The following is a 24,147-nucleotide window of genomic DNA, read 5'->3' as shown; positions in this document are numbered from 1 at the left end:
GCTCATCGAAGATTTTATGGAAATCACGACTTTTATTGACCGACGATAGTCGTTCTTCCATCTTCCTTTTCTGTTTGCGAGTAAATCACCGTGGCGAAAATGCGCCCGTCATCGCGAGATCGAAATCACAATAATGTTCGCGGCACTTTAGTGAGAGAGGATCGAATAAAGCGTTTCGTCAATTGGAATTAATTCTTATTGCCTCAATCATTTGAAACTTTGAATACTTGCGAAGTTGGTACACACGCCGCCCTCCCCACGAATACAATTTATTACCCGTAGTAAACGGACTCGTCTCTTTAACCGACACAGTGCAATAGTCTATAGATACCGTTGTTCTACCGTATATTGTCAATCGTCGTCACGATCATGCTTCTGTCATGTACGACATAAATAGTCTCAGCCATCCCAGCCCACCATTTTACGCACATTGTCCCTTTGGTTTCAAGCAGGCATCACATTTCTTCATGGATATTAGCAGTTATTGACAAGTTCATATCTTACCACTAGCATTAATAGCGTACATTTATACGTAATTCACCTCAGATCTTTGTAGCCACATCGCGAGGGCCGAGCTCCGTTTTGCGTACCACATGTTTCTCCCTCCCCCCTCGAATCCGATGACCAATAATGTTCACTGCGTGTTCTGCTAATAATTAATATGATTATATACCTCGACGAATTTAAATCTAAGATTGGATTCGTGAAATTCGAGAACTAATCGAAAGGAATTAATTGTAAATATTATTTTCGACCAAGTAAGAAGTGACTCTAAAATAAGAGTCGAATAATTGATTCTGTCATTGATATATATATATATATTATATACATATATATAAATACATATATAATATATATATGAAATATATATAAATATATGTATAAAATATATATACAATATATATATATATATAAATAATTGTTGCAGTTTTCGCAACTCGACTGATCCGAAAAACTTGGAACTTAACGTACATCCAAAATACGGAGTAAAAGGAAAAGAGAAAGATGAAGGAGACGAGACAGAGGAGAAATTTATGGAGACCGAAGAAACGTGCGATACCACTCTGTTCTTCTTTCTTTTCCTACGTTCGATAAAAACGTATCCGTCGTGTACCTTAATTCGCCTACGCGGAAGTGCAGATCTACTGTTCATATATAGTCGCGAATCGATGTATATTGATTAATGAAAAAAAATATGTATTTGTTCCTAAAGAAATATTAAGAGTAGTATAATATATCATAAAAGAATATTAATATTAATAGTAACGGATAACGATAATTTGATGGTACATACTTTCTTATAAGTAACATTACACATTACTACGATTATTGTAGAGTTGGTACGGTTCTTGAGGATGCCTTGCCTGTAAATGTAACATACGTTAAATGAAAAAAAATCTTATTATCTTGTAAATGTTTTACCAAATATAATCGATTATTCAACTTATACTTCGGTTCTGTTTCCTTTATCCAACCCACATCGACGTGCTAGTAAGATTTACGACTCGATTATATATTTCTTTTTTTTGGTTTTATTGTCGTTAGTTCTTCTGCATAATTAATGTCAATCAAAAAGTCCCGTAAAGCCGCAGCTCGCACGATCATAAATATTGAACGAAATGGAAAGTTAAATAAGAACCGCGATGCAAGATCATGATCTTGGTTCTGAATTATATGAAACTCTACCTTCTCGCAACAATGTGGCAAGATTTAAAGCTTATTACACCTATTCATACACCTTTTCGAGAAATCTTGCGCAGATGCTGGTATTTATTTTATACTTCACCAAATAAGGAAATTACGTAATATATACATAAGGAAATTACATCTTCATGTGCAATGTAACATTTTAATCTAACTTAAATACGATATTTTATTGTCAGACACATTACTACGATTTTTCTTAGCGCGGCGATTTCTTCTTTTAAGTAAGGTATAATCAACGGAGCATTGAAAGTGTTAAACGAAATATTGTGTCTAATTAACAAAATTACTCGACATATATGATATTTCGTAATGTGGATCTGAGAAATGATCAGTGGCAATGCAATGTGGTCTTATGTGGCACACAATGGAAAGTCACGAATGGTGCAGCAAACGATTTTTGCTGCAAGGAGATTGCGAAACGGCACCGGTTACTCGTACAGAGCAACTTAGATCACGCTGGAAGGCCGCAATGTTGTTACGAATGATTTCAATTATCTCTTGATCAACATTTTTTTCACTAATACTTTTGAACAGAACAAGACAAAAATACTTGAGGTAATTTACACGGAAATATGTTTAAAATTATCACGAATATTAATAATAAGTAATAGATTATTATTATTATGGACATTGCTACTTAAAAAAACAATATAATTATATATAATTTTTTATCCGTTTTTATTCCTTCACTTCGTAATAATAGAGTCCATGGAAACAGCGAGCGGATAAAATCTGCGCGATCACGCGAGTACGATGGCCGTCGTGAGAGTTTCGATAGTCTCATACTGAACACACCGGATCGTTGGGCGAATGTTTAGTCACCATCGTTTTCGAGAAATGATTTTTGACCAAAAGTTCGTCCCACCGAGGAGCGCGAAATCCCACGTAAGGCACGTACACGTGCGTAAATGCACGCAAATCGATCCGCGTGTCTCGGAACGAGAAATATCGGCGGGAGCTCGTTTCTTCGCCAAGAATCGTAAAGCCGTTTCTTCCGCTGGGCTCTCCGGAATAACATCTATCGGCTGACAATGCATCATGGGCTTTACGAAGGCTTTTGCATTCGAATGGCCCGTAGGTTTCAAGAGACCCAAGGAAAACGTCGAGCAGCTTGGACATACATACATACATATGGTTTCTTATATGTATATGTGCAAATGCATATTTTACGTGTGTATACGTTAAAATTTTTCTTATGTCGATTGTTTAATTTTATAAATAATCTATTCAAGAAAAATTACATTAAATATTAATGAATACAAATATATTAACCCGGGAACAAGTACTTGATTCTTTTTTTTTGTGTAAACGATCACCAGGAATTTACGCTCAATTAAAATCAATACGGTTGAGCAGTATTAAGTTAAAAAGATAAAAGTTAAGTTAAAAAGTTAAAAAGTTAATTAATTCTAACTTAACTTAGTTACATTTCAGACTCTTAACTTTTTAATTTAATTTAGTTACATTTTATCGGTAATTATTAACTTTTAATTTGATTTTTTTTAAGCCAATCCTCAAACACAATGCGAGAGGATAATGAGTACATAATTTAGTAATTTTATATTATATAATCGTCACTTGTGAACAATAACCAGATTCTTTAATAAATATGCTGTGAGAAAGAAAAAAAAAAGTAAAATGGTCAAACTTTTTCTTTTTTTGAGAAAGAGAGAGAGAGAGAGAGAGAGAGAGAGAGAGAGAGAGAGAGAGAGAGAGAGAAGGAGAGAGGGGGGAGGGGGACAAGTGCTTTGTCGCGCAAGTGCGCCAGAGTCAGTGTGTTTTCTATATAGTTATCAAATATAGCTAGTGTAAAAGAAGATACATTAGTATAATAATACGTACACATACGTGTGCGTATATAGATACTTGGCATATTTCACGCGCGTATCTAATCACAGGCAAAATAATAGGTATGTAACACATTGCTCGTCCTTGGTTACATCGGGCGTGGTGTTCGCGATCATAACGGATGTTTCTGCAGCAATAATTTCTTTCTCACGCGCTCCAGTTAGATACCCGATGAGATATTAAAATTACAACAAAATTAATAATAATATCTAAAGTTCAAGTATCATTATTGAATTGATTTAATAAAATTTATTTAAAAAACATTTGTATTTCAATTATTAATTTATACAATTTATGTTAACAATATAATATAGCTTTTGTTGATAATTTCTGTAATATTTTATTTTCATTCTCTTTGCTTCATTTAAATATTGTATATCATTTTTGACAAGTTTAATTAAAATATATAATTTTATATAAATGTAATGTGTCTATAAATGATCATGAAATTAGTGTTCATTATCAATCTCGCGTTTTCATTTTTGTGTTTATTTTGTGATTGATAAGATATCACGAGATTCGTAACGAGCTCTCATTAAAAATGAGCTATATTTTTACATTGTACATAATTAATTAATTAATTAATATTTATATAACCAGACTTGCTTACGTATCATGCCTACATAACGATCTCGATAAACTATCGTGGAATAATTACGAGTACTCATTAAAAGGCGTAGAAATAATATTGATGCATCGCGCTGTAAACAACAATATCGATACCTCTGTGAAATTAATATTCTGTTTTCAGAATTTTCATATAATTGATAAAACCATCGCTGGAGCTACCAACATTTTATTAATTATCGAAACTTAGCTATCTTTACAAAGATAACATCGCGCATTGTTTTTGTGAGAAGCCAAAGAATACGAAATTTGTATCGTTTTATCTCTGTATTGTTTTCAAATTTACGTAATCCCTTAATTGCGATATGATCTCACCCACGAGATTTCTTGCTTAAATGAGTCCCTGTGGCCCGAATTGTCGACAATGACGAGCAGTTTCGAAGATACGCTAACATTTGACTTTTAGTTGGATGTTTTTTATGCGTTTCTATGTACGTCACGCACATAGAATGCTTCCGTACTGCTGTCCTGTAATTCAGGTTTCAGGTACAATTAATGATTTCCGTTGCGCTCGGCGCAGCCTCGGGCGATTCCAGCCTCGCGTGATTCTAATACGCTCTGCCCTTTTTATGTAACAGCCTTATTTTCTCGAAAAAATAAAAAATTGCGATCTTTTAAAGAGCGTTAAATTCTTTCACGAAGCGTAGCAAAATTAGTTGTTTATGATCTAAATTAATCGTGTGTACAAAAGCAAAAAGACAGGAGAAAATTTTCTGTGAAATTTTATTATATACAGAGCAATTTGAATTTCAAATAAGTAATTTTCAGTGTCAATAATTTATTTTAAAAAAATATCGAAGAGGTGTTTATTCGAAAATTGTTAATACTGACAAAATAATTGATGACGAAAATCACGAAATGAGTATTAGACAAAAAAAAAATGGAAAAATATATACAGTGAAAATACAGAAAAAGAGAAAATACACACTTAGAGAAAAACAGTGACAATAAAAATGACAATTATAAATTTTATATGTAGAATTAATGTACACACAGTTGAATAAACTAATATACAGGGTGGGGCATTTTAATCGTCCAAGGCGAATATCTCTCAGAAACTAAGAGAGATACAAGAAAAAGTTTTATATGAAAGTTGTAGCTTTTCTTGAGGGAAAGAAGGTGGAAATAACGGATTTTGGATAGGGGGCATCACCAAGATGAGGTCAAGGTCAACATGAATTTTTTAAATGCTACAAGAATATGCAAAAAATGGGGGGTTCCCTATATACAGGGTGGCCCATGTAAAGTGTCACAAGCTATTATCTCTGAAAGTGTGTCAAATGACTAATATGTTCAGACAAAAGTTGTATGACTTTGAGGAGAGCAAGATGGTACCATTTGGTTGACCTTGGATAGCGTTGTCAAAGTGAGAGCAAGACTATTTTGAATTTTTTAAATGGAACCTCCCATTTTTTATTACATTTTCTTGTAGCTTACCTCGAGAGCTTTTCAAAACACTATAATAAAATATATTTTCATTAAGTATTTTTCGAGTTATAAGACTCAAAAGTTACAGTCGGCATTAGTATTACGCAAGGTGTCCAACCGACGGCTAAAACCTCTTGAATGTTGTTCAGGATCATGTCCTGGATTACATTTGTCAAAATCAAAACCATTAGAGGTTGTACTTTTTATTTTCATTTTTGCACTAAAAATTCATTTCTACGTAAAAATGAAAATAAGTACAACCTCCAATGGCTTTGATTTTGAATCCTGTTGAATGCTGTTGATCAAAGCTATCGATGGCGATAAATCTCGGGACGTTTTGCTGTAACGTGTTAGGTCGACACCAATTATACTAATTAAACCTCCAATCAACAGTTGCATCGCACGTTAACCGAAAGACGAAACCGCTTATTAAATCCGGCTTTGATGCTTATATGCCGTCCGGTAATGTAACGCATTCTTCGGGATCGTATGATTTCCATCGTGGGCAAAGGACGCTCACACTCGCCCTCGCGAGACCCCGACGAGGTTGTTAAGGTCATCCAATTCAAAAGAAGGTCACATCAAGGTCATCGCGGCGGATGATGCGGTGTTTATAAGGCGTGAATTCGCATTATGCGGCGGGTTCGTGTCGTGATTCGCACCGGATATACTGGATTCACTTTCGTTTAACAGCCACATGAATTTCAACGTCTTCTGTACCTTTCTCTTTCAAGAATCGCGTAAATTACATAAAGTTACCTTAATGACGTAACGGCATGTAAATTGTGTGAGTTTTTACGCCAACGTTTAAGGAACTCGTCTAATTTCTGCACAAATAGGACGATTTTACTAAAGTGTCTAACAATTTAGCTAGATAGAAATCTGAAAATAATTTTGTTGGACCATCAAAATAATTATGTAGGACGTTGAAACTAGTTGCTAGAATGTCAAAACTTTTTACAAGCATTGCTCATCATGCATGTGATTCCTACATAGTTATTTTGTTAATCTGATAAAATTATTTTCAAATCTAACTAAATCAGATAGGATAGACCAAAGCGAATCGAATCAATTTTTAGTCATTGGTAAAACAGTAATAAAAGATAAATTTTGTTATCGAGTTTTATTATAAATTTTATTCTTAATTTTTACAATTTTGCTTTAGATTTCATAAAATAAAATAATATATTAGAATGGTATTTCTTATTGCACAACGAAAAAATAAAAAAGACAGAATCCAATTCGCTCCGTATATTTTAAAGGTGTAGCAGCTCACCAGAATTTACTAATTTAGCAAACTATGTACTATAAACATTAGAATTTGCATAAGTTTCATTATAAGTTTCTTTTTGTCACAAAATTTGCGATTTTATATGAGACAAAACTTCTTAACGCATTCAGCGTTTGTTATATCATCGATGATATTGGATTGCACGCAATGTTGTATGTAACTAGTATTGTATGTAACTAGTATGATAAAACAGCTTCAAAAAAAAGAACAACAAAATTAACAACTGTTTCAAAAATTATATTGATCCGATTTACCTCAATCTATATTCTATAACTTTAGCAAAATCATTTTTTCCATAAAATACTATTGTATTGAAATACTATTTTAGTCTCAGATAAAAAAACTTCAATATATTATATTTTACCATCTAAATTTGCTGCAGCAGCCAATCTTTTTTTTCAGTGTAACTCTTGCATGAGTAATATTAATTCGAAGCGGAATCAAATAAATTTTACACCAATAGCCTCGGGACTCAAAGGAAAGGTGTTCAGTATCGATCTGACCGCGAATTAATATGCCGATCATAATAATCCACTCCTTTATTAACAATGCAGTTGGCTTTAGTTGTTAGAAATTGAACGTAAGCTTGGCTTTACGAAGCCTATACGATTAGAATGCCTTGATCACAGATTCGAATGGCTCGCGATAAATAGCGGAACACGCCCGCAACACATGTTTTTTGTTGTAATCAGAAGCCGACGAATTTATTTTACATGAGGTCAGCTAGGCAGTGCCGTACAAAGTTATAGTAGCCGATTCATTAATCGCCCGTCACAGTCGTAATAAGCCCTTAATCTTCTCGTGGATCCGCTACCTGTGAGTAACTGCCGTTCCGGAGGCGTCGTAAGCCCTGCAAATCTCGAATATCTTGAGAAATTCTGCTTTTTGAAGAGCGTATACGAGTGTTCCACCAGATAACTAATCACGGTAATTAATTCATTTAATAAATAAAATGTCTGCAACTGCGGTCACGCCGGACTCTGTAGCGAATTTGACTCACGTAATCGAGTTTATGCCTTTAAGATCTTTTGCCGAGAAACGCTGACATCGTACGCAACTTAGGAGGAGAAATCTTTTACTGATTTTTTTTCTCGTGTTCATGAGGTTCTTTGGTCCAGCGGCAAACTTCAAATATAAGACAAATGTATATTATTGCGCAAACTTGTAAAAAGATGTGTGCGGTGTATGGTGAAAGTGCAAAGAACGCATGTGCCAGAAGTGGTTTGCGAGATTTCGTTTTTTTCAGAGATTTTTCTGTTCAAGATGCACCATGCTCAATACTTTTATGACAGAAATAAAACACGAAGTCCTTCAGCAAGGGATTATAAAGTTGTTCGAAAGATAGCAAATAGTGAATCACAACGGCTAATACATTCTTGACTAAAGTTATTGTTTTCTATAAAGAAATTGTCTTTCATGTATAGGTAAAAAATCTCACGGAATTATCGGCCAATCCAATACTATATGTCAAGTTCAACTTCACAAAAGCAAAGAATTTTCATTTATTTTTTGCCGTTAATTTATATATTTTAAATTAGTAAACTATTTTTGTTAGACAAAAGAAGATATATTTAGCGCATCAGTTTACATTTTAAAAATATCTTCTAAGCATTAGAGAGAAGTTTTGTCGACATATTTTTGATATTTCATCTCATGAAATTATAATTCACTTTGGTAAACATTTTTCTTAGAATTTTTTAAAATGTTTATGTAAAATTCAGAATTTTTCAAAATTTCTAAACTTTATAAGTTTTTAGAAAATTTCTCAAACTTTTCATATAAACTGGAATATTTTTTAGAAATGCCGAGAAATTGTCCCTATATTATATCTTTTCTAGAATTCTTTATACGTATATGTGAAATCTAAAATATTCTAAGATTCATGAAATTTCTTATCCTATAATTTTGAATAAAATCTTACAAAATCTGAAAAAGTTTAAGATATCCTTTCAGAAATTATAGAATGAGAAAACTTAAAAAAATTTTAGAATACTTCAGAATTCATATACATGAAGAATTCTAAAAGATGTAGATTTTCTCAGTAGCTTTGAAAAGTGTTTCAATCCGTATGAAAATTCTGAGAAAAATTTTCATCAATTCACTTATGTGATAGACAAGAACAATGATATTAATCTTGTAAATTTAATTTTAAAATGTTCTGGATGCAATCTTTTGTGCAAGTAGATAATAATTAATATACGTGATTGGTTCATTAGAACTCTCCAAAGCTACAAGTTTGCTCCAAGGATTAATTACAGATCAATCATGGGCGGTGTCAAGGTTTTTTTTTCAAACGAGATTGTGTATTGACGCTTGGAATGATACATCGGGAAATGTTCGCGGAGCCGACAAACGAGATTAATCGTCGCCGAATACGGTGGGTTGTTGCACTCGCAATTAAAGTACATACGTTAATAAAGCACCGGAGGCAAATCGTTTCGCGCTCAGCGGAATGTGAAAGTAGATAAGTCGCTACAACTAGTTGTGGTACCTCGTGCCGGTCTCGATGGCGAGCGGCAAACCTCATTATCGGTTTCCTACTTAATTGAGGTTGGTTTCGTTAACGGATTACGGTTGGATCGGTTCCGCAAACCAATTCAATGTTCGGAACAAATGTCATTATCACGATCAACAACTTAAGGGGCGAGCTCGACTGTACGTGCTAATTAAAATGCCACCTTCAAACTGGCGACCGCAAGACTTTACTTTTTCATCATCGCGCGTAATCTGCATCCATAAATATCGATAAGATCAGCGCGAACGATTAAACTGGATGATTACATAGCAATATCACGTTATGCAAGCTCTAACTTTTAAACTGTCAACGTCGTTGAATTTTATGGCTTAATTCAAAAGATAATAAATCAAGCTCTTGTCATGATGTAATTAACTAATAATATTACGAAAAGGAAATGACTATCACCGAAAAGGCGACGTTAATATACTTCTCCCTCTAATAATTATCCTGAAATAACCAGCTGGCCGGAAACTTGCGGCCCACGCAACGGTATACTCGTTATTCCCATCGTTTGGCCGTGAAAAAATATCAAAATATACTTTCTATCATCGTAGTGTAGCCGTATATCAGAAAAGTGGATGTCGTATATTAGAAGGCACGGCAAGCGGCGATGGCGTTTCTCGAGATGGCGTGACTCCAGCGCTATCGCATGGCAACCTTGCCGTGCATTATCGCCGATTAATAAGCCCTACGTTCTAAGAAAGCACCTCGGGGTTACGTACTTACTCGACATGCATCCCGCGTTCATGGATCATCGCCACGAGGGAGAGGAAGAATTGCCTCGGTCTTTAACATCGCGCACTCATCTCTTTTATGTACGAGAGAGAGAGAGAAGGAGGTGGAAGGAAAGTGGGGCCGATCACGGAACTTACAGACACGGAGATGATTTCGAGTTTCCTTCGGGAATCTCCCGACAATGTATACGTTAACCCGTCTCACGACCAGCAATTTGCAAATTTCCATTTCGTTCCAGCGCAGCTGCTTCGCGAGAGAACATGGCATCTAAACCGATCCTGCGTAACCATATATACGTAATTCCTATCTATGCAATAATGAATTGGAGTAAGTTTATAAGACGAAAATATACAAAATTTGTACGGAAAGAACAGTTTTGCTGAAGTATCTAAAAATTTAGTTAGATACTGATCTAAAAATAATTTCGTTGGACCATCAAAATAATGTAGAACGCTGGAATATCGAAACTTTTTGTGGCATTGCTCATCATGCTTGAGATTCCTACATAATTATTTTGATAGTCCAACAAAATTATTATCAAACATGTATCTAGTTAAATTTTTAGATTCAGCAAAATCATTCTTCCCGCGATCGAATAAAATAAAATGTTAATTAAATAAATATAAAATCTCAAACCAAGAGATTTTCTCTTATATTGACGAAGATACCCGTTCGATTTTCAATTGCAGTAAAAACCTACTCCAAATTCGTGCTATTTCTCTCCCGCATCTCTCTCTCTTTCTCTCTCGTTTGCAAAAATCGTAATTTAACTTACGTAATTTAATTTACGTTTTACGAAAATCAGGGGGGTTTAATGATCGAAGCGACGCTGGCAGTTTCCGTCGCCGTAAATTACGATGACCGATTCTCAGGGAGACCCTTAGCGCGCATCGGCGGCAGAGTTCGACCTTCTCGCACGATCCTTCGTCGAGGACTCGGCGAAATAATCGACCACGTTCCTGCGTTCCATGTACGACGGCGGTGGTGATGGTGATGGCGACTCCTTGGGCGGGGTGAGCGTACTGTACAGTTAGGATTTCGAAGAGGCGAGGAACATAATGAGAGAAACGTGCTGCCCCTTGACCCGCGCTGCGCGCACGGCTGCACCCTTGCCCATATATTCGCATTGAGACGAAATTCTCGTTATGCGATACAGATAACTAGAGAAGTCCGCTTGCGAAGCAAGGTGTATCAAGATGACATGGAAATCCACGTTTGGAGTTGATTAAACGAGAAACATGCGAGGATTATTATCTCTGTCATCATATGCACGCATACAGGACCAGTTTTACGCGAAGAATTCCTCGCAGGGGAACACCAATTAATACGTTTCCATATAAAAATCTGCGCGCTGAAACGTGAGGTAGAATTTATAACGATAAAATTTTAATAAGAGTACTTAACATCGTACGCGCAAGGACGACGAAAATAATTTAGGTATTATGATACAGACCAAAAAGTATCAAACTGATTTCGTTTAGGTCGGTTAAATACACAACTTTATAAAAAATTTAAATGAAGAACCTAAGACAGAATTCTGAGACTTAGTAAAGAAACCGAGTATTAAGTACTAATTATATCTGCAAGACCGATACTCCATAAGACCGCGTCGATTAATTATTGGACAGGTCGAGACAAGACTGGGATGACTAGTCTCTCTCGAGGAACGAAGAACTTTGTCGTTAAAGAATTTCTCGATATATCTTGCGTATCGTCTGCACGGTCAGTTATCGCGCAAGTGGACTGGTATGATTTTTATCACGCACAATGTCGAGTTATCCACGCTCGTTATCGCAGAAGAGTATTTATAGCGATATGATCCGAGGAGATATTCTCAACGAACGATCTGACAAGAAATAGATTTATCTATAGGATAAACTTATTGTAAAAATTAAGTCTATAAAAATGACATTATACATATATCGATTAAGTAAAATAAAATTAGACAGATGTTTCAGTCCGCAGATATCGCATGTATGCTGCGCTTATCTTTTTGTCAATGCTCTTTCGACATGCTGCCTTCGTAAGCGAACTGATAACAATGTTATTTGAAACCGTTATTAATTATAACGATTATATAAGTCGATAATAAACCGGTATAAATTTGTCTACTCGCTTTTCACACATCTCTTAGCACGAACAAACTATCGCGATTACAAAGACAACTTGCTTCAAAATTAAAGAACGTGAGTAGCAATTGTGTAACGCGAATTGTCGTGTTTGCAAAAAGGATGTGTTGCAAGAAAGCGTGTCACACCTCAGCAAGGACTCGCGCCGAGGACGCACGTACGAAATTCTTGTCTTGAAACAATAAAAGTAAATTGGCCATTCTCTAACAAGCTGCGTTGCGCAAAGAGCTTTCATTAACTCTCTCGTCGCACCTCTCGGGATTCAATCCCACGCCTCATTGACCGACTACTGACTGAGTGACTTACTGCAGAATCCTTCCGTCGTTACGAAAGGACTGATTATTTCAACGATTCATTGTTGCTAGCTAGCGTGCGCTTCCGCGTGTGTCACGCTCTCGCGCGAATTTCCCGTGCAATCTACGCGAATTCATGCAACACCATCGGATGAGACACGTCTCGTTCGCTATCATTGAGAAAACGACAGGAACGTGACACAAAATTACAAGCGAGAAATAACGTTGCAGTTTCTCTATATAATTCCGGATAATACGATTTAATGATAGCTATGAGAAGAATTGTAGAATGTGCTCACAGAAATGCGCGACACATTTTATAATTAAAAAAAATATCACGATATAATTTCTTTCTCTCTTTGCAAAGAATTATTAATTTATTATTTAAGAGTTCAATTTATTTCCAATTCAGATTCATCTATTCAATCTATATGTACTGTACAAAAAGTATGTACAAATACATAGGTAAATCATATGTATAAAATTTACATAACCTATAGTGGAACTAAAATTGTGCGTTTCAAAAAATATGTAGGCAAAATAGATATTTTTATAAATAAGCAACTGTGTATTTTTTTTTACCAATTGATTCACTTTATTATTCTGTATATAAAAGTATTAAAGTACTATTATTAAAAAATTAATAGTTTACGACATATTTAACATGTTATGTTTGCATATGTCAGAATAAAGTATAATAAAATATTTCATAAACTATTGGTTTTTTGATATCTTTATCTTAATACTTTATGTAGAATAATTAGAGGAATCATACTATGTAAAAAAATCATATAATTCTATTTAAAAAAGTGGAGATGATCTTCATTTTTTTATGTAGGAAAAATCTACACTGTTAAATCTATAGTGTCAACTTAACGTGTTTAACTTAACGTGAGTCGCCACTGCTCCTACTTAACATATCGTTATTTTATACCAACAATGACTATATTTGATACTATACAGTGTCAATTGATACTATATAGTGTGAAATTGACACGATATAGTGTCAAATTTAACTATCATTTTCGTAAAAAATAATGATATATTTAGTTCCGCTTGTCGAAGTGAGTAGGAGTTATAATAGGAGCATATTGGAACATGCGATGTGAACAAACCTCTAGTGAGCGATGGAAAATTTTGTCAGTCATTCACGTGGAAAAATGGTTATTTTTTTAGAACTTCTTTTCAAAAAATGCCGCCCCCCTAAACTTGTCGCCTCTAGACAATAGCCTAGATTAGTCTCTAGTGCTAATATGTAATGTAGAAATGCAGAATGTAATGTATTTCAATTTATGAAATTGACACATATGCGATTCTTGAATAAATAGAACAGCTATCATTTAGACTTCAGATCTATAAAAAGACGAATAATTTTATTTATAAATTGTGACTTTACGTATGTGTAAATTAATAAGAGTAGATTAATATAAATGTTATTCATTGACTTAATCAAATTCCATGACATTGAAAACTCTGTTCTATAATGATATCCGCTCGTTTCGGACTGTCACGCGGCAACTAACTCTCGACTGCCGAAAGCAGGATGCTGCGATAGTTCTGGTATCCGCGGGACGTGGGCAGAAATCCAAGGTAAGTGGCATGCCGTAGCGTGTCGACTTTAAATCGTTGCCTCGATACCGAACCGAAGACGCTGCAGTGTATACGCGTATTATCTCGTTGTTCGGACAGGCTATACGCGGAATATAGAGCACTTTACTCTGGTCATGGCAACGACGGACCACTTAGTCCGGGTAACGACCGCTACGACCCGGAGCATCATCAAGCTGTCCATCGAATCGTACACTTCGTCGGTTGGTGACCTTTACGCCATGGGACCACGATGTTCCATTTGCGGAGATTGAAATTCCATTCGCGTGGATATTGCTGATGGTGACTCGGCGGAGCTTTCGCGAGAACGCAGAAGCTAAAAAGCATTAAACACTGCGATGGCTGCCTAACGTCGGGATTTGCAATTCATCCGCCGTTTTAATCATGGATTAAATACATTTGCCCCGTACGCTCGTCGCATATATATAACTCATACTCGAAATGAATTCTGTTCGCCGGGAAACGCAATTTCAGAGAGTCGGCTATGTTGCTTCTATTATTCTTGAAACATTTTTGAATGATTCACTGGAATATATTTTGCATAAAGTATCCTTCATCTATGAATTTTAATTTACATTTTAATGCGAATTTCATTTAAAAAAGCTGCTTTATATATAACAATTATTATATTCTAATTATTACATCATACCAATTATTAATCCAATGTCTGATATTTTTCCATATTTCAAAGACATTAGAATCAACTGATTGCATGCACGCATTATATTTCTGTTGTTATGAAAAAAAGCGCTTACATACGATATTGATTGCTTTGTTTCAGAGCGATTAGTCACGACTAAATCATTCCGCATAGTTCAAATGAAAGAATCGCAATCGACGTGGTCATACATACAGCCATATACACGCTGTCCGAATCAAGATTAATACGTATGTATCTAGTTATGTGTAATCGGGACGTGTTATTGCACACTATCCAATATTCCCAATATAAAATATCAGATTTTCGAAGAAATATTTAATTTATAGAAATTTAGAAAATTGTTATAAAAATATAGATATTAAACTTTTTTGTTAAATATCATTTAAAAGATCCTATAACAAATTAATTAGATATCTAACGATTAGTTTATTTTCCCAATTAAAAATTGGGAAAGAATCTGTTATTTTGACGAAACAACTGTTCATAGAATTTTCTATTTATATCACTATTTTTATATTTTTTTTATTATAGAAAACAAATACTGATAAACTTGCGTTATCTGTATACATATAACATACGCAACAGTTAATATTTTTGGCGATGAATAAATATGCACTGCAATCACAAAACGTGAAGTGATTGTTTATTAAAAAAATATATAATAAAATTTTAACACGCCAAGCTCATTTTTAAGAAAAATAGCTTTAAAAACTTGTATAAATTTCAAAATTAAACATATTTTTTTAGAACAGTACTGTATATCGTGAAGTCGCGATATGCGTATTGAAATTCATGGCAGTATTTAAGAGAAGGCATATTGTATGACACGCTTGGTTGCACATGCGAATTATTGCCAGTAATATGAAGTAAATAAGCCAAGGAATCGCGTACGACACTAGAAAATAATTTCGTATTGCGCTTATAAACATTGTTTCCAATCTATATTACCTATGTCAAAATAAAGTATCAAATATTTCACGATCTTCTTAAGGTTTAACTCCAATGTCTATGACAATGGATAATAAAAAATGTTAACAATGCAGCAAACATAATTGTTTAAAAATAAATTTTTGAGCATTTAATACATTAAACGTAATAATTATAATTCAATTTGTAACTCTTCACAAAAAATGTACGAATATAAGTTTGTGTGAATTGTTTTACCGATACCGGTCCAAACAAATCACTTTTCGAAATTGGGAAAATTAAATCTGCTCAGATGTACAATTTGAAGATCTTGTTTAGACGAGACTCACGAGACTGTCAGGCGAATAAATGTGAGACAGTTATGGACACTGAAGCGTCACGATAAGAGAATGCATTGTTTCTGCGAGTTCTTTCGCGACGGCAAGTTGGTCCATGGCAGACCGGTCCTTAAGTGGGCAATGTTCAGAATCACTGTCGGATCGATTCAGCGAACAGTCATCTTCTATACGCATTCAGGTCCAACCGGGCGAATGTTTTATCCGCGTAGTACGGTGGAATCAGAAACAGGTATGCACACTGGACTGATTGCGAGGAATGTGGAGGCTCGTTTCTAGCACGCCTGGGATAATATTCTCTTCGGCGACGGTCACGTTTCTACGCCGCACCGAAAGACTTCTTTTCCTTCAAACGAGGGAAGTCGTCCTTACGTGCAATCGCCATGAAAAAAAAGAGTAAACTTTGCAGCGTTGAAACTTGTTCGACATTACGAAAAATTTCACAGTCATTTTAGCTTAATACATATTAAAACGAGCTATGGAGCATAATGGCCTAAGGGTAAGAAGAATTTAAAGAGTTCTGACAAAATCTCAGAATTGTTCAACATAAATAGTCACATGCGGCTTATTTTGCAAAACACAAAATAATCCGCAAAGGCATATAATTTCTCTCGTACTACGCCAAAGTATAATAATTAATTTCGCCGCTAGGGCATCATTAATTATACTCTCGGTCACGATCAGAAGACGATCATTAATTTCGCTTGGTGAACGCTAGGTACTTAACGTGTAAATATCCAGTTATCTTGTATCTCATTTGATATTACCGTAAAGCTCAAGATTAAAACGTCGCACAAATTTGTAGTGGACGATTCACACGATTCAGAATTTAGCAGCATAGCAGTGTACGCGCGCATGTACAAGTCTCGTTTCCAGTTATTACTCAGTATAGTAAAATGGAATGGTCCATTAATACGTCGTGGTTTCACACGCTACTTGCATGGACACCGTTGCGCGAACTTCATTTACATTAGGCGACGGTTGCTGCTTCGCACTCAAAGGGAACGCGAATGACGGTATTGTGCCGCGAAAGGTGCCGCTTTATCGCGCCAATCGTAATATTTACCGAGATCGCCGACTGAAGAAATAACAGGATTGTAGGTAGATAAATCGCTAAAACCGGGACCCGTGGGAGTGACTTTACGCGTCATCCGTGAACACGATCTGAATGCATTCGCGCGAGGATGCGAAGAGACCCAGCTTGTTTCATAAAAACGAATTTCGCATCGTAGAGAAATTGTATCGACTGACCATCCCAGTAACTACTACACACAAAACCTCTTTTTAAAGCATATTTTTATATTTATACTATATAAAAGTAATAATATTTTATAAGAATTTTTCTAACAAATTAAAATAAACATTGTGTAAGTCACGTTCGTCCTCCTTAGACAATTCAAAAGAAATAATCAATATAGCGCGCTTCCAGACGATTAATAATTTTGTGCAATATCAAATATCTTGCAATAATATTAATTGTCTACATGGAAAGAACAGTTTGAAAAAAGTATCTACAAATTTAATTAAATATTTAAAAATTCTATGAAAATTTGAAAATAATTTTGTTGTAAAATAATTAACAAAATAATTATGTTAGACGTTCATTGATTGCTAAAATGTAAAAATTGTTTGCAACACTGCTCATTATACTTGAGTTTCCTACATAATTATTTTAATGATCTACCTTCGTAAAAATTTTATACTGGCCAATTAATTTTGCCACTTATTTTGATAGGTATTCAAAATATTGTTAACAGTACTTTATACTCGTTAACAATACTAAAAAATAAGTGGCAAAATTAATTGGCCAGTACTATAATATTAAACTTCTATAAGGACAAAAAAATTATTTTCAGATTTGTATCTAACTAAATTTTTGGATACTTCAGCAAAATTATTCTTTCCGTGCAGAAACCTCTTTACTATTCAGAGAGAACTCAAAAAGGTTTTTTAAAAATATAATTATACTATAGAATAGTCTGAACAAATCTTAAGAAACGATTCAATTCACTCGAATTATCATTGACCACGGAAAAATACTCGTTTACTTCGCGAATGAAAACACGCGGGTCAGCGTCCTGAGAGGGGTCATGCAGATTCACGGTGCAACTCGTTGGAGTCGTCGGAGACGAAGAAGGCACGTCATGGGTATAGAAGTGGCGTCGATAATTATCGATGGGACCGATCGTGCGTGAGACCAGAAAAATCATGGCCGGCTGAGCAACGGGACAAGCCGGCGTGCGCGTTGCATCGATTGCTGCATCGACGCTCGACGCTGCAGCTGCAGCAGCAGCAGCCCCCTGATGTTGGGATGAAGACGTCCTGGCTGCTCGCTTACGTACGTAGCCGCGGAATAAGTGTGGGTAATTTGCTCGTGGACTGGCTAGACCACTTGTTTTGTCGAGAGCAGTAGTGTGCCGTTTAAGTGCGAGCGGGACAAATACACGCGTTTGCACGCGTACGCATCGGCGTATCCCGTCACACGTGGCCGTGCACGTGAATATACACTTGAGTTACCCCAAGTTACCTGCACGTGCACAACCAAGATGGCCTAGTTATGGATCCAGAAGCGAATGAAAAAATGAAAGAAAAAAAAGATGCAAACATTAATATAATAGGAACTATTCAGTTTTTTCTCTATAAAATAAATTCTTTTAATACTTTCGAGGCTTGTACGAGCATCTTTTTTAAGGAAGTTACGCGGATTATCTCCGTGTCTTGATACATCGTTAAATGCTTACCTTCTGTGAATATTGCAATTTACTTTATCAGAGCGAGAAACTTGGTATAGGTTGTTTTTCGTCTTGATGAAATGAACTGCAATATTTACGAAACCTTTGAGTAGGTAGGTGGATTCTTGAAACGCAAGTAGGAAGATGGGGTACCCCAAAAAGTTAGTTTTTATATTTATAATTATATTTTCTACTAGAGTATTATATTTTAGTTAAATTTATACATTAGTTAGACTCTAATGAGATAGAGCAATGTAAAAGTAATGAACTTTAATACTTCCGGATAATACTTTTTAATTTTTTTTTCCAGAACGGCGTTTTTAGTTATGGATTTTTCTCATTTTACTTCTTAACACCATTTATTATTAAAAAATGTAACTCAAACCTAAAAAAGAGTTAAAATACAAATATTCTGAAATTAAATAGTATCTTGAAACATAAATCGTACAAAATTGTCATTAAAAAATATTGAGTTGAAGATAAGATAAGTAGCGAAATAGAAGATACAAAGAATATTTCAAATTAATACTTTTTTTTAGAAGAAATGAATATTTTAATGACAAAAATATGTAAAACAGTCAATGTTTGAGGTAAAAAAACGTAAAATTAAATTTTGTTTTATAGAATTGAAACAAAAGAATCAAAACAAAAGAAAAATAAAATTATTTACTTTTTATAATTTAATTTACAATACATAAGAAAACACAAGTGGGTACAGCACTCCCAGCATGTTTGACGCTCTATCACTGTTTACTGCTTCAATATCGATGAGCTACTATTACTTCCATTTGTCAAGTAATCAATAATAAGAAGATACTAAATCGATGAGTTCTGTTACCAAACTAAAAGTATGAAATATTAAAAAAAAACTGCCTGGGGTGCTGAGACACCCCACATATCTACTCGAAGGTTAATGATGTATTAATGCATTTAATCAAGACACGGAAATAACTCGTAAATCGCGTAACTTCCTAGATAAATTCCTTTACTTTCCTTTACTGCATACTTTCATAGAAAACTATTCGTAAGATTATCTTTGACTTCGTTGAGAAACCAATTCAGATTTACCTCTTTCACTGTATAGCAATTCACTGGTGCGAATCTAAAGTCAGATTTGACTGGATTTAGCATTTAACAACTTGCGTCGAAAAGAAGAATATCTTTTTGACATTAGGACATGCAATGATAAGTTTTTCTGTAGAACCTCCAACGGAATCAGTAAAACAGCAAGTCTTGGAAATATCTCGACAGGAATAGCTGGCGGATAAACAACTGAAGCTATCAGCCATGGTCGCTGCTTTCTGACTATTTAGGTGCTACGACCAGCTCGGCGGAATTAATGAGATTCGAGTTTCCAACGCGTTTGCGTTTGATAGAATCAACATATGAAAATGTAGATACTTGCATGATATCGGCAAGATCTGCGAGAAGCCATGTTAACGGGCAATGCAAGATGTTGAACGCGTTAAATATCTGCTTCATAATTTCGTATATATTTGTCGAAAATTTTTCAAATATCCGTTTATATTTAGAACAAACTATATGAAAGACTATATTATAAGTCAGACATATTAAACTAGATATTAAAGATATGAAATATGTTTGTAACTTCATGCATAGAGATGTAATAAACAATGTTTTTATATGTAATATCAAAATAACAAATACATGACTTATTTATACATAGTTATACATTGACTATACTATTAATAATTAACTTTATAAAAATAGTTCTTTTTCAAAATCAGAAAAAAATATTTTTGTTGTGATATGCAGTTTGTCAGTTCAACTAATATTTTTTTCACTTTACTTTGATCGTAGACACACAGATACACACACAATATATACTTATTTAATTATTTTGAATTCTTTTGACTTTATAAGTCAACTTCTATTTTCGTCCGTCACCATGTTTCTTTTCTTTTTCCTTATAAGTAAAATATGGAATAAAATGAAATGTGATTTGAAGCTTTAATTATGGTTACAGTCCACTTGATTCTACGAATACTTCAAGCATTTTTTGATTGGTCAATTAATAAAATTCTTTCTTCTTATTGGTCAATCAAAAGCTTTATAGCACCAAGTAGACCGCATCCTAAGAAGTTTCATCTTTATACAATCTGTATGTTAGTTATTGGTTGGATCGATGGACGTATTGATTGATAATTTTGAAAAGACTTACTTTTAAATTTGGAAAGAGGTAAGAATAAAGTCTAAAATTTGATTCGGATCGAAATCATACAAATTAATAGATAATAACTTTTCATATCTCTTTAGATATAAAAAAATATTTTTTCCAATTAAAAAAATCATCTATAAATAAATTATTAATAATTTAGTCAATAATACAACTTATATAAATGAGTTAGATATTTCTTATTCTATATCCTTATATCTAAAAAGACAAAAAATATTTTTTCTAATTAAAAAAACCATCTATAACAATTTAATTCTTGATTTATATTCACATCGATCTATCTGCAAGACGGTTTTCAAGTATCTTCTCATTGCATCATCATCAACGGCCCCGCGGTTCTTGAGCCGAGTTTTCGCGTGCACACGCTACCCGATGAAAGCACTGACCGGCCTTCCTCGACCCTCGTGTGTGTGCATAATGATAGATATCACCACGTCATCCATTGTAATGCGTGTAATGAGAATCTCAAATAGGCGTGCAATTTGATAAGCTTGTCAACCGTCGGTTACGGTTCATGCGCCCGAAGAATAGACTAGGGATTACAGTTATCCCGAAGGGCGACAGACCGCTGTTAACTCGCGAAAAATCAGTACGGGTTTTTTTTTCTTTTTTTCGCGTCACGTGTGAAATACGGTGATGAATATCAGCGAAGAAGATTCTTTTTTTTCTTCTCGACCGCCTTAAAATACCGTTCCGCGCGAGGGCGAGGGAACTGGATTGCTGGAGGGAAATGGAACTCAAAGGCGCGAGCGTATGAAACAATAATGGCTCGCGTTACCTTGAACGTACCGTGGTACGGCGAGAAATAATGAGCGAGCACAGTGCGATTTAATTTACAAAGAAGTCAGAAATCCATGAGCTTTGGTTATATTTGCTCGTCAGTTTCATGCAAGAACGCGATAAAACCGGTCTGATTGTATTGTATAATAGTGGGTATTTTTTAACAAACGTATCAGTATAACACAGTCATCTCATCCTTGTTTAACATTGACGAACAATAAGGATGAAATGATGCACTGGGTCACATGTCATGTGTGTATCTTGTTGGAAGGCACTCAATTATTATTTGCGTCCATAGGTACGTGCGTGTTCGTCCCGAAAAGGTGAAAGTGTAGCAGAATAATAGTCTTATTACGGTCTTTCGGTGTTAGCGTTAAATTGTTACACGTCCATTTTCGAGATAATTACACCGATGTCCAGACTGTACGACGCCAACGTCAAGCGTGTTTCTCCGTTACGAACATAAAATTTGATTACTTCTCTGCTCGCCACGCGATCTTCTATTAGTTACACGTATCGTCTACCGGCATGAACGATAAACGTTATGTCGGTCGTAAGCAGTGCATTGCAATTGGCGCAACTGCAATTGAATATGCAACAGCAAACCAGCGTTGTTAACTGTCTAGTAAATTCGCGGAATCGAATAATACGAAAAATTAACTCGATAATTTGTCTGGTCGCGACTGCTCTGAAATCAAAAGCCGCGCGTTGCGCCAACAATGGGTTCAACCGGGTTGCTGCGATCAGTCGAACCGATCAAAATTCGGATTTTTACGATACGCGACTTATCGCCAATAAATTACCGTGTCTTGGAATTATCGGAGCGCGACCAATTATTTGCCGCATCAGTATTAATTTTAGGTCGAAAGGTTAATCATCAGCTTGTACGAGAGATACGCTGTAAATTTTAGATACTTGCAAGTATATCGTGAAAAACGATTACGCATTATTGTCAGTCGGCGTACCATGCTTATCTCTAAGTAGCTAATAATAATTTCAACACAACGGAATTTATTAATAACGTAATAATTTTAAATTGCCTTTATCGATTTGACCCAGGTATATAGAACACAAACTTATATTAATCAAAATCATAATAAGATCAAAATGACATTAAGCTGAGACCGTTACTAGACAGTAAAAATATAATTTTGCGCCTCCAGCGTAGAGCACAAAATTTGAAGGAGCATAAAATGTTAATAATAATTAAGTGAGGCACTAATAATTTTTGGAGTGTCCAACATATGAAAATTAATCATTTCGTTTGCAATGTCACCAATGTCCCTAGAATTCTAAATTTACAAGAAAAACGCATTTGCTTTAGTATGTATAGTTGGATGCTAATTTATTTTCTATGAAACACACGTTTCAGCAAACATTTTAAAAATATTTACAAATTATTTACTAGAAATGTTTATTTATATTTATCATAAATATTATATAAAACATTTAGTCTATATTTTAATAATGTGTCATCTCAAATGCTTCTTCCCCTTCGTGGATCTCTATTCTTCTTACTTATACAGTTTATTTGTTAGTCAATAAATCAAAATATAATCTGTCAAAAAATGAAAGTTCGTTAACATTTAGATGTGTAAAGTAAAATAAATAAAGCCACCAGTATTGTTAAGTGTATATGAAATTAATAACATTAATAAGTAATAAAAATCTTTGTATAAAAACGTATTAATTGGGGAATAAATAGTCAAAAGATATTAAAAATTATTAAAAATTACATGAAATTATATCTAATTTAAAAACGATGAGTACGATAAAGTAAATATATATATATATATATATGTATATGTATATAAAACTAAAATTCTTATCTCTTTTAAAAAAATAATGTTCTATATAAAAAAAAGATTTAAAAAAATCTGGAGACACGGTAGTGTCTCGACGCTAATTAAGTAACACAATATTCACGATTTAATACAATGCTTAGGAGTAAACGGCGGAACTAATTAATGGGGCCTCCTCTACCTTACTTTTGGCTGTTAAATCAGTGTGACGAACGATATAGACACTAACCGAGTAAGCGCGAATAGGCGTATCCTGCTGTATGCAATAAGAACATTCTAATCCACACTCTAGCGGTACAAAGCGCACGTTAATTACGGTGATTGATTTAAGCCTCGTCGTTGAGGATTTAAGAGCCTCGCCCCGAGTACGGCACCACGGACTATAATATGCGATCTTTCTCTCGTGTCTCTCGTTGACCGAAGTGCATGTCTAACGTGCGCCGACGCGTGTGTGCATGCGTGCCAGTAAGAACGTGCACGCGCTCAGCTCGAGAAGGAAAGACAGATTGAGTTCAGTCAGATATTGGAC

General features: G+C 34.8%; 1 protein-coding gene across 1 annotated transcript; it reads right to left on the bottom strand.

The window, feature by feature from the left end:
- Positions 1-7,644: 7,644 nt before the first annotated feature.
- On the bottom strand, positions 7,645-9,567 carry LOC108722443 (uncharacterized). The gene is made up of 3 exons (XM_018447565.1): positions 9,393-9,567; positions 7,902-8,026; positions 7,645-7,819 (listed from the first exon to the last, which is right to left on the bottom strand). The coding sequence occupies exons 1-3, from the start codon at positions 9,426-9,428 to the stop codon at positions 7,645-7,647; spliced, it is 336 nt and encodes a 111-aa protein (XP_018303067.1). The 5' UTR covers positions 9,429-9,567.
- Between the last annotated feature and the right edge of the window lie 14,580 nt (positions 9,568-24,147).

This window comes from Mycetomoellerius zeteki, unplaced genomic scaffold (genome assembly GCF_001594055.1).
Source record: "Mycetomoellerius zeteki isolate Tzet28-1 unplaced genomic scaffold, Tzet1.0 scaffold106, whole genome shotgun sequence".
Classification (NCBI taxonomy): domain Eukaryota; kingdom Metazoa; phylum Arthropoda; class Insecta; order Hymenoptera; family Formicidae; genus Mycetomoellerius; species Mycetomoellerius zeteki.
This window is presented reverse-complemented; position numbering and strand designations above follow the sequence as displayed.

Excerpts from the sequence above, each read along its gene's own strand:
- LOC108722443 (XM_018447565.1), bottom strand. The coding sequence starts at position 9,428 with ATGAGGTTTGCCGCTCGCCATCGAGACCGGCACGAG. Across the intron at positions 8,027-9,392 it reads GCCATCGAGACCGGCACGAG|TTTGCCGCTGGACCAAAGAA; the intron begins GTACCACAACTA and ends TTATATTTGAAG. Across the intron at positions 7,820-7,901 it reads AAAGGCATAAACTCGATTAC|TTATCTGGTGGAACACTCGT; the intron begins GTGAGTCAAATT and ends TACCGTGATTAG.